Source organism: Physcomitrium patens, chromosome 6 (genome assembly GCF_059467195.1).
Source record: "Physcomitrium patens ecotype Gransden chromosome 6, ASM5946719v1, whole genome shotgun sequence".
Classification (NCBI taxonomy): domain Eukaryota; kingdom Viridiplantae; phylum Streptophyta; class Bryopsida; order Funariales; family Funariaceae; genus Physcomitrium; species Physcomitrium patens.
The window spans coordinates 18,051,593-18,063,223 of NC_143415.1; the positions used below are offsets into that span (position 1 = coordinate 18,051,593).

General features: G+C 41.2%; 1 protein-coding gene and 1 long non-coding RNA gene across 3 annotated transcripts; one reads left to right on the forward strand and one right to left on the reverse strand.

The window, feature by feature from the left end:
* Positions 1 to 700: 700 nt before the first annotated feature.
* Positions 701 to 8,025, reverse strand: LOC112284078 (uncharacterized). 2 transcript variants are annotated; one of them, XM_024523598.3, is made up of 14 exons: positions 6,458 to 8,025; positions 5,848 to 6,019; positions 5,115 to 5,286; positions 4,903 to 4,955; positions 4,290 to 4,476; positions 3,974 to 4,117; positions 3,484 to 3,841; positions 3,135 to 3,271; positions 2,710 to 2,980; positions 2,465 to 2,583; positions 2,052 to 2,262; positions 1,595 to 1,832; positions 1,275 to 1,425; positions 701 to 1,139 (listed from the first exon to the last, which is right to left on the reverse strand). In XM_024523598.3, the coding sequence occupies exons 1-14, from the start codon at positions 6,633 to 6,635 to the stop codon at positions 795 to 797; spliced, it is 2,736 nt and encodes a 911-aa protein (XP_024379366.1). In that variant the 5' UTR covers positions 6,636 to 8,025; the 3' UTR covers positions 701 to 794. The 2 variants fall into 2 exon arrangements, with proteins under 2 accessions (XP_024379366.1, XP_024379367.1); XM_024523599.3 differs by having other exon boundaries at positions 5,115 to 5,302; positions 6,458 to 7,741.
* A 797-nt stretch (positions 8,026 to 8,822) lies between these two features.
* LOC149989191 (uncharacterized) lies at positions 8,823 to 11,530 on the forward strand. The gene is made up of 2 exons (XR_016503461.1): positions 8,823 to 9,657; positions 10,210 to 11,530. It is a non-coding gene; the product is annotated as an uncharacterized LOC149989191 (long non-coding RNA).
* Positions 11,531 to 11,631: the final 101 nt, after the last annotated feature.

The window sequence follows — 11,631 nt, forward strand, 5'->3', positions numbered from 1 at the left end:
ATATATATATATATATAGTACCAAAATCGATATTAATTTGGTAATGCGAGACTTGACTTCAAAGATATAAATGATAATATTCTTTTGATTATGCTAAAAAAATGTGAAACTAACCAGAATTGACTTTTATTTAGTATAAACTCCAATTAAATGTCGAAGATAAATTTCATTTTATTAGAAATAATAGAAGCATGTCATTTCAAAAAATATATATCATTGCTATGATTTTAGTTGTTATAACTATTTTCATGTTCATAAAAATAGTTCAAGTGATTGCTCATTGTCCATGCAATGGAAACGTCTAGTAGGATAAGGATTCTTTCTACTAATACATAATCACACGTTTAAATCTAGAAATGCAGCAAGACGTGAAATACTGCAACGTAGTCGACAACAACGACAGACCAGTCAGGTTGTGGGAATACCTTTGCCATGTGAATACCATGACAAAGGCACATCAAAACATGATTTTTCTTGTACAATCGACGCTGAGATTTGGAGCTGCTCACCCAGCCGGTCCCAATCTGATTTTCTTACTTACATTATCGCATAGAAAATTCCGCCTGAGAGACGTAAAAGCTGAAGATTAGCAATGTCTGTCAACAACAAGCTGAGAGATAGACATTTTCATTTCGAAATGCAGGACGTCAAATGCTAGAAGAAGAAAATGCATTTTTGACTTTCGCTTGGGTCATACAAGTTAAAAACAAAAATAATTTGCTCACAGATTGTGAAAATAACGTTACATCTACAAGTTCTCGTGATCAGCGGACTGATGCATCGAGTACCACTCGTTATCTAGAAGAAGGTACACTAATAAGAGGTGGATTCTCGGCTGTCTCGCAATCTGACCACTCTTCAGTTACTCCAAATTCTACAGCGTGCAAAGACTTAGAATATTCTAGTTTCATAACGGGTTGCAAATCACCCTCTACGATAGCTTCAGTCCCTAGAAGCAATGAGATTGCTCGAGGAATTGTAGGCCGTAAGTCTGGGTTGTCCAATGTGCACAGTATAGCTGTCTTAAAAATCCTTAACGCTTCGTTTTTGTCGAAATTGCCATCCAATCTAGAGTCCACAAGGTTCAGCAGCACCTGATCATCGTCGTTTGTTCGCGATAGTTTATACATGCACCTAATCTGCAAGATTTATGAAATAATACTCTTGTCAGTTATGCACGTCATCCTCAGAAACTAATATTTTTCATTTGCAAATTACTGACTGCGAATCGAACCATGGTCCAACTAACTGGAAGAAATGGAAAAATTGCTTACTCTGTCAACGAGGAAAAGCAAGGATCCTGAGGGAGTCCGCTTCATGTTCACCTCACCCGTTACAATTTCCATCAAAACTACCCCGAAGCTATATACATCCACCTTTTCTGTCAACTGGCCTCGTGTAACGTACTCCGGTGCGACATACCCTCTATATTTGTCATTTCCACAATGGCACCAAATCGTAAGAGAAACAACTATTTCATTAAGCATTGCTAGGCTTCATAAATAAAGGGCTTTTAAGATAAAGTCTTGTGCTATATCCTTGGATGATTGCTCAAAATCAAAAATCTCAGAGTAAAAGATTGTTGAAAACGTACAATGTTCCAGCGACATTGGTTGTGAAGTGAGAGTGTTCCTCTGGGAACAATTTGGCAAGGCCAAAATCAGCTATTTTGGCTTCTAGATTACTATCCAGAAGAACATTACTAGCTTTGATGTCCCTGTGTATAATTCGAGGTGTGATTTCATTATGCAAATAGGCTAGTCCTCGCGCAGTTCCCAGAGCGATGTTGAAGCGAGTTTGCCAATTTATCTCGATGGCTTCCTTTGGACCACCTACGCAAGAAAATAGTACTTTACACTTCCAATGCAATGGTGCAAAGCAATTAACAATAAGCAGCTAACGTTAACTTATTATTATGAGACCATGGTTGATCGTAATTGATGGATCTTTTGAAATTGGAAGTCTTTCGTAACCTCCTAATATAACGTTTACGAGACGTGAAAAATACGTCAAATTCAGAGATCAGAAAAGCAAGCAGTATGACATCTCACCAAGCAAGGACTGACGAAGACTTCTGTGCTCCAGATATTCGTATACTAGCAACCGATGCCGTTTCTCAACACAGCATCCCCACAACTTCACAAGGTTTCGATGCTGTACTCTGCTAATTACAATCACCTCATTTAAAAACTCGCGTGCTCCTTGCTTCGAATTATCAGACAGCTTCTTCACAGCTACCACTGTGCCATCCTTGAACTTCCCCTGATACATTTCAATATTCAGTGTTTAAAACTTTACGACTTGACCAATGAACGCCATACAATAAAATGCCCCCTTCTAGCCATAAACGATATACCTTACTGCCCATTAGAAATGCTGCAATAAACGAGGTCATTTCAAGATTTGGTAAAGTATATATTTTATTAGCTACACATATTACGTTGGTTATGATCTTAAGCTTTACCAAATATACTTCTCCGAAGCCGCCTTCACCCAGTTTATTAGCCGTGTGGAACTTCTGAGTTGCATTTTTCAACTCCTTAAAAGTATACTGATTTGTTGCAACATTCTGCCTCGCAAAATCTGGAAGACACAACATCGTCTTAGAAGTTTGTTATGCTCTCCGCTTCTAAAATTGAATCAAAAAGTCCACTTGCTAAACAATGGGCCACAGTTCCAACCGATGAATAAATGTTTCAAGCAAATTACCTTCTTTTGTTTCTCTCATGGAGGTCCTAGCAGCTCTTCTCCTCATAAGGATGAACCCAAAAACAATGGTGAGAAGGACAAGGGGACCAGGTAAGATAGCACCGAGCAACAAGTTCGTGATATCTCTTTTTGGAGGTCCTTTATATTTGCAAGTGTCGCAGCATAAATTTTTCAAGTAGGTGTCTCGTGGTGATTCATTATTGAACAGATTTGGAAGGCAAAGAGCTTTATCATGCTCTTCCACAGGTTTGGTACACTTTGTAAGGTTTACCTGCAGAATCAATTCATTAGAGCAGAGAAACGAGACACGATCAGAGTTCCATTTTTCAAAAGTTACAACCAGAGACCATTTGAGACATGCACAACCTATCTGTTGGAACTGAAACTGTTATGTATAGCCACAGGAGAATGGAAATTTTCTCAACCTGGCTCATTTGACACGCTAATGGAGCACTCGGGACGCTCGCATCGATTAATCTCTGCTTAATGGCAAGAGAAACCTCATCTGATTTCACCACCACATCTATACCCGCTACTCCATAAAGAATTCCTTCACTGAAAACTGCACAAGACCGCGAATAAAGAAGTCAATTGCACTGTGTTTCTGTAATCTGCATTTTCATAATTCGTAAATCCGTATCATATCTTCATTTAAAAATACTCAATTGAAGCCAGAAGCTTTTATCCCGAAGACAGGACGTGTACCCCAGAAAGAATTTTCTTTTTTACCAAGAGAACATGTAATGGATCCTAGACAAAAATCAAACAACTGACCTGGAAAAGTAACGGTGGAAACATTGCCCAATCCGTCGAAGTCGATGTACGTTTCTGTCCAGAATGTGTTGTTGGCTGCAGATCTCAAAGAAGCTTGATAGTCGAAATAAGGACGTATAGCCCAAAGAGGATTCCGCTGCGCATCTGTAAGACTGACATGATTCACAGTGCTATTCATAAGACAAGATAAACTCCGAAGCTCAATCAGAGGATCAGGTTCAGTTTGCGTGTCGTCGCCCACGCTGAAAAAGAAAACAATAACGCCTTCTGTTTTAAGAGTCAAGACCATTTGTTGAAGAGCTGAATCATTGTAGCTTCCACTCTTTGCGAAATTCCCGTCTGTCAGTACAACGATCATCTGTTCAAGATATAAGTGATTAGAATATACACGTCTGCTATGATGACACAAGTTCTTGTTTTCGGACTTGTACCAACAACGATGATTGACGTGAAATCCACAAGACATATCACTTGGAGCCAACTAGGATACCTTGAGTAAACTGGTTGCGTTGAAGGCTGTTATTGCCTGCTCAAATCCACGCGTGATGTTCGAAAATCCTCGTGAACCGCTCGCTAAAGACGAGATTTTAAAAATGGACACTAGATCAGGAGCTTGTTCCCCTTTAATAACAACCTGCAATTCCATAAGAAGAATTTAGAGGACGGATGGTAAGGTTAGTGTTCACATGTATCACTAAGGCTTGCAAATGGCTAGAGAGTGATACCGAACAGCTTGAATAGCAACACACACCAGATACTGTGTGCCACAAGCAAGGTTAAGAAAAGACAACAGATGTCGGAATTACGGAAGTCGGTTGAAATAAAGTTGCACTAGTGGAGTCGAATGTGACTAAGTTGATGCGGTCTTCAGGCCTAAAAGTGCCGAGTAGTTCTTGTACAATGGTCTTTGAATGTGTCAAAGTAGAATCATTCACTTGCCCTGTATCAAGGAGCACTACCAAGTCCTTGACAACAGATACTGCTGTTATATACCTGCAAAACATAGACCTTGAGAATTAACACATGAATATTCACGGGGTCTATGATCAAGTCATGTGTCATTGAAAGGAAAATTTCCTGATTATGCATGGAGCAAAGTCTGCGATTGCTGCAATGTTCTTAATCCATTACCATTCATCTGAGATTAGGTATGAAAGATAAAAAAAATTTGGTATTAGAGTATGAAAGATAAAATTCCAACTAACTGAGCGATTATTACAACGAGAAATTATCATATAAATTTCAATCCCATCAAAACGAGTAGGTCTAACAAGTGTCTCAGTTTTTGAAGATATTGATCCACGGCCAACTAAGCTCAACTAGAGAAATGGATAAGAAGAGAATATCGTCTAATCACATTTATTTTCATGACACATTGATGGCAAAAAGACATGAATCACAGTAGTCACCGTAAATTACCAGGGCCTTTTCCGAGGGTCGTACTCTATGCAGCTCTTATCAGGATCCGCCTCCTGCTTTCAAGAAGTAAGTATCTCTTTAGAAATTTGTACGATGTTTTGCACTGATATATACTTTATTTGTTCACAATGTTTACAAATGGGGAAGCATAATTATTTTAATGAAGTTGTCCAACTGGAATTGGTTGAACAGGGTGATGTGAAACAACATACTCGACCAGGGTAAATACGCCATGCGCCCTCCGCGGATCCGAAGTAATTCCAGAAAGTAAGTTCATTGAAGATTGTTTCACTGCTGGCGGGAAATTGAAGATTTGCTTGAGCGCATATCGCTCTCGTTAGCTCTGGACTCAGATTTTGATAATCCTGGAACTGTGGAGGAACGCTGCAATCAGAAAAACCTTTATCGTATAGGTTAAAAAGATCATGTAACTGAAAAAATAGGGTTTGTGGAGGATTTTTTTTATAAGAAAGAGAAAAAAGAAAACAAGAACCCAAAATCAAAAAGATCTGCAGGTAACATAAATCATATAAATTTAGCCTGCACTGATTTTGACAGAACAAGAATGTGGTGCCCGTATTCTTTTAAAGATACACCAACACGTTCTGATGTACATAACCTCCATCTTGTAGGTAATTTCCTCAACTCTTCTCGCAGCGATGATACTTCGGTGAGAAGATAACATACAGGATGGAGGTTATGCATGCATCACTTTGAGGATCTGCATATTCCGACTGAGCTAAGAATCTCCTGCACTATTGGGAGTATTGGAGGAAGCAATCCAAAGAAACGAGGTTCTATTCAACTGTGATCGTAAGTATGTATTGAACTACAGTCAAACGATTGTGAGCTCTCTCAGTCGTGTCTCAATTCAGCTCCAGAAATTTGAGATTCCACAAGTGGTCCCTGTGTAAATTTCCCATGAAGAACATAATAGCTGCTCACCGCACAAAGCCATTCCCGGTGAAGTCTACCATCATTGTTTCACATGCTGCACTGCTGTTGGTAGGGTTTACACAGTCTGGGACAGCTCTAGGAGATTTAACACATGTAAATTTGTCTTTGACTGTTGGCGAACACGAATGGCGGGAGCATTTATCAACGCAATTTGACAAACCTGCACATTCACACGTGAGTTCATTGTTCTGATATACCCAATATCTCAAAAGCTTGGAAGCCTGTGTACTTGGTGGAGCCTCCTGAAGACTTGAATATTCCTACGACGATAGTGGTTCACAAGACTTAAATGAACGTGATGCATTTCGTTCTGTGTCGAACACCAACCCTGCGTGTTACTGTCCTGAGCTGATGTAATGCATTCTACGGGTAGTAAGCATTCTCACAAAGAGACCATATATATATCACTATCAGTTCCTCAACAATTGATACAAAGAGTAGTCTTTCAGATCGACCTCCTCAATAGCTTTACTCCCATATGTGTAAAAATTGGTTCAATAAACTAATAGTACTGTAAGTATCTGTAAAACATATGTTTCCATTCCTAGGAATAAGAAAAGACGCTTAAATTCTTTTGACAGCATGAGGATATAATTACCGCAGTCGGTCGCCTCCGCTGCAAGTTGCAAGAAAAGAGCATGGCGAGCAAGGAGCCGAACTTTTCTCTCCTTGTCGTTCAGGAATTTATCTTCCTGTGTTCCTGTTTGTCCAACAGCAGGTGCGATGATCCACGACACCAGCAACGTCAAGCTACACAGCAGACCTAGCTTCTCCATCGATGAGTGTGTGCTGCACAGTCCTCGCACTAAAACTTCGCACTTACGAAAGTGCACACATCTCCGTCACTCCCTCCTTTTCCCTTGTCAACTGAGTATTCAGCTCATTCATTCACCTACGGTCTTGTCACCTCAGATTCTTCGGATCCTTCGAGGTCCATCTTCGGGAACGTCGAGGTTGAGGTCGTAATCAACTGCCTAAAGGATCTGTCTCAATATGCCATATTCAACAAGTTCCAAGACGCGCTACGAGACTTTCCGAGAAAGAAGAATCATCTGCTCACAACGAACCCTCTTGAAGAGGCCTCTAATCTCCTTCATAACCAGAACGGCCACCATAATAGCACCCTTCATCGAAACCGAAGACGGTAGAGACTCCAACCGCCATGACCTCCTTGACATTCTCCTCGAAATTCCTCCCTGCCTATCCACATCGTCTCAATCTCTCGAGCTCTAACTACAGTCGAACTGCAGAGCCACCCGACTCTACTTCAAAAGTAGATCAAGAGTAGTTCTTAGGGCAACAACACGTCAGCATACAAAGGCACAACCTCAACAGGCATTCAATGGCCGGTTCCACGCACAATCTCCACACGATGCAATGGGTACTGCAACGCCAGCCATACGGTCTCCGCCAGTGGTGCAAAGTCGAAGGATGTCAGATTCATCAACACGACAATGATGATAACCTGCAGCAGCAATCTACCAAGTCTTAGGAAACTTTGGCGCTTTAAACACTACAACCGGCCTAGTGCACCCCTCCGCTGGCCTACTGGCAATCCCGAGCAAGTCCGCATCCTCCCCTGCCGGTTTCCCAACCCGACTTCACGTCCGCGCATTAGATTGCTGACTAACGTACAGCAAGTGACTCGTAGTGAAGTTAATTAATACTCCACTTTCCGAAACCATGAGTGTCATTTTGGAGTGCAACCCTAGCATGTAAAACTAACCTCTCCTCTGACCCACGCTCATCGAAGACAAACTAGAAAAGTCCTAGTCGGAACAGTCAAGACCAAGGCGATGGCCAACACGTGCCACGCTTGGAAAAAGGATGCGATCGTAATAAGACACTTATTTCTCTGCGAATGTCTCTTCATGTGGCGCTCCAGCTACCACGGTCAGGAGATTGAATGCCTGCTCCAGCACGCTTAAGTGGAAATTTCGGGCTCGAAATTGCGCCAGGATGCTGCGAAGAGGAAAGAGGAAGAGAGAGCACGGGGGAAATGGCCACATCCAGCAGCAAAAAAACACTATTTCGTGTTAATGCCGTCTAATCATCTCCCTCCGTTCGTCTGTCTGTACGGGTGCTGAGTACACCCTCTTCCGAGATATTTTTCCCTCCCTAATAATTCGAAATTCCTAATTCCCCTCAAGCTCCATCAGCTTCATCCTCTCTCACCACTCCCACTTCTGGGAACCGCGCCACAAAGGTATAGGTCGCTGTCATCATGCAAGGACCCGTTCACACCGGTCCCTCCCCTCTTGCCTTCCCTCCACTTACCAGTATCCCCTGATCGTATTAAGAGTATGGTGACGACAGCGTAACGATTGTGCCACCTCTGGTACGACTACCACCAAAGCCATTGTTGGATCAATGGCTTCTATAAAGTAATGCATTTATTATGATGTTTATTACATAAATATTGCATATACAATTACAATCTTTTATGTCCTCATTTGAATCTATAAAATTATTTTTATAAAATAGAACAAGATTTGTCAAAAGAGTATTAATTCTTAAATCCTAAATTTAAACTAAAGTTGATGTTTTTTAATAATTTTTTAATTCATGGTTTCGGAAAGTGTACATCTAGAAAACTAATATGCAGCATTTAAGAAAATCATCAAATACATGGTTCAATTTTTAATTTCTTATTTGTGAAGCAAAGTCGATAGACAAAGTTGTACAAAACCATGGTAAAAAAATTTACATCTTTATTAGAACAAGACCAATCTATAATTTGATTATTTTTTAAAGTTTTTTTAATCCGGAAAATCTAATGCATTCAGAATATATATATATATATATATATAGTAACTCATTCTATTCAATTCCCTACACTCAAATGTAGTTGGTATTGAATTCCCTGCAAGATTCCATTGGCATTAAATCCTCCCATGTGCAATATGAATAAAAAAAAAGCAAATAAATAGATAAAATCGAACATATTTTCACATCCTAGTCGTCACCTCTGTGACTCGGCTCACTCTCGTAACCACCTTTCCTCGCTGCCTCTGTTGCAGCTCCTGGAACTCGCAGTTCTGTTGTGTGGAAATGGAACTGGAATGGTGGCATTGGAAGCTTGAGGAAGGGGACGGATGGCTGGTGAGATGGAGATGGTGGCAGAGAAAAAGGGCAACATGTGAAGCAGTGCCTCGGCAGCATCAGCAGCAGCAGTATCATCATCAACTTCTCCCCACACAACGCCGTGCATGGCCGATTTGTGTACCACAGCATTCACATCGTTCTGGTTCTTTTCTAGACCAAACGCATTCTGTGGCAGCCTTTCCAGCGTACCCACTTTAACCTTGTCTGCACATATCTTTCACCGCAAGGCACTGGCGAGGTTGGCCTGATCGAATCTCAACGTTTTCTATTGTTTCTTTTTCAATTTATTCTCTAATATTTTTGTTATTTTTTTGTGATTTATCTCAGTCTCCTGACCTGTTGGTTCACCTATGGCTCGATCGTTTCATTCTTTGTGATGCACCAACAAAGTTTCTAAAGATGTCACAAATTCAGGGAAGATCGGAGTGCATGAGACAGACAAGGATAGGGGTCTCTCTGTACATTTTGAAATGGTTTCACGAGGGTTCCGGTGCCGTGCGGGCTTGTTGCACCTGCAGTTGTGCACTGAAAGCAGAAGTAACATGTTATGACCACGAGGGAGTTTGAGATTCTCCCGAAGTTTGTTACTCCATTTTGCGACTTTGGGGCTGAGTTGGTGGGATCCACCGTGAATCGCCTAGGAGACTCAAAGGTGCCGCAGTACTAATCATGATTGACGCAGTTGCAAGCCAAGTATGATACTGTACCTGCTGTGTGTGAGAGTTCCAAGGTTGTTGAGAAGGATGACCCAGTGAATTGCGATGAATGTTGTATGGTCTTCAGGGGTGATAATGTCCAACTCAGAGATGCATTCTGGTCGGCTATGACTGGACTTTGAGATCTAGACGTTTGTTTACTTGGCTAAAAAGATGAAAATCCTACGAAATTTAGAGCGTCCCGGTGTTTTATTACCGTTTGAGAGCGCAAGTCGTACTGGTCAACACGTCAGCACAGAATTCCGTAGGGTCTGTATAAAATGAGTGATCTGGTGGCACAAAATAATCGTGCGCTCCAATGACTGTCTCAAATAATAGAAGAATAAAGGTCACGGAATGTAGGCACTATAGCATGGTGGAGTATCATACATAGTGCTTCAGTTGAGCTGCATATTCCCTTACAAAGGCAAGGAGGAAACAAACTACGTTGTGAACGGTTTCGAAGAAAAGTTTGATAGGTACGACCTCTTGCATAATTCTCAAACGACTTTTTTACCTGGATTCTTACTTCGTCATTGTTGTCCTACAGATTCATTCCCACGGCGGCGTGAATTGGTAGCTACAATCTTGTTTTCTGAATGAGCCTTTGGCGTCTTCTGCATCATCTGTAATTCATGTGATGTTACAGTGTTGGCACAACCTGAAAAGCACCGTATTGAACGCCTGACAAGGACCTCGACGGACGAGTTTCTTTTAAGAGGATCCAAAAACAGCAATGATTCAGCACAATAATAATGCATGGGGATGAGTATCTATTATAGAAAAAAATGAATATGCTCATAGCTGCATTATAGTTCAAGTACCTGTTACAGCTTCCCGTATAAGGCGCCGCTATCCGAAATCTCAACGCTAACTTCAATTGTAGAGCGTGCGAGGCCACCAAATTAATGTGTCTCATAACGAATTTGGGTTGTCTGACCTGATAGAACTTTCCTCAACGTCTACAATAAAGACACACCGTGAGTGGACGTCTTCGAGGCAATGTCCGATCCACCCGTCCTTGTAGACGCTTCATTCAAACCTACCCCTGTCGAACTACATCAGTGAGTCCAACGCAACCTCAAAGACGCACAAGAGAGGTGCATTATTGATCAAGTTCATCAGAGGAGCTACGGTCAAAGCCACCAGCTATTATATCTTTAAAAAAGGACAAACATCCTACGACTTTCGCAACTACACTTGTGACGGTCAGCAAAATTCCACTGCGAAGTTTCTCTCACAAGCCGAACAAGTTGAGGACCGCAATCAGTGAATCTAGCATCGCTCAGGAGCTATTGGAGTAGAAGCTCTTAGTGGAGCATCAAGGTCAGAGACTTGTGGGCGGCGGTGAGCTGAGCCACATGAATTTGCAGGGACAATATGTGATCCACGAATTGTCGTGGCGGACTCTCACCGCGTTGCTTGCTTGCGGAACTGCCCACCTCGGCGCTCGATCCTATCGATGCAGGCTCGAAACATTCTCATTGCCAGGGCAGCAACTTATCTTCTACAGCGCATTTTATAGTCTTCTTCTTCGTCTGCTTCATCTACAACGACTACGACGACGGCGGTGACGATGAAGATGGCGCTGGATTCAATGCGAGGAAGAATGACGCGTCAACATTGTTGGTGAAGAGACGCTTACAATTCGAGTTTTAGAGCTTCTTCTTGTCGCATCATGAGGATTATGGAAGCATGCCCACTTTCCAAAAAGTAAAAAGCTAAGTTAATTTTTGAAGATTTTTAGTGTTGTTTCAGGAAAATGTTTAGTTAGCAGTGGCAGTTGGTTTCTGTAGTTGGTTTTTGTAGTTTTTTCAAGTTTTTGTAGTTGATTTGACATTCATGAATATATATATATATATATATATATATATATATGTGTATATATGTGTATATGTGTATATATGTGTATATAATATATATATATATATATATATGTGTGTGTGTGTGTGTGTGTATTTATGTTCAAATA

Bases quoted from the DNA above. Each gene is read 5' to 3' on its own strand.
- LOC112284078 (XM_024523598.3), bottom strand. From the start codon at position 6,635: ATGGAGAAGCTAGGTCTGCTGTGTAGCTTGACGTTGCTGGTGTCGTGG. The intron at 4,956-5,114 runs GTATGTTGTTTC...TCTTGAAAGCAG, and splicing joins GGCGTATTTACCCTGGTCGA to GAGGCGGATCCTGATAAGAG. The intron at 1,140-1,274 runs GTAAGCAATTTT...TAAATCTTGCAG, and splicing joins TGCTTTTCCTCGTTGACAGA to ATTAGGTGCATGTATAAACT.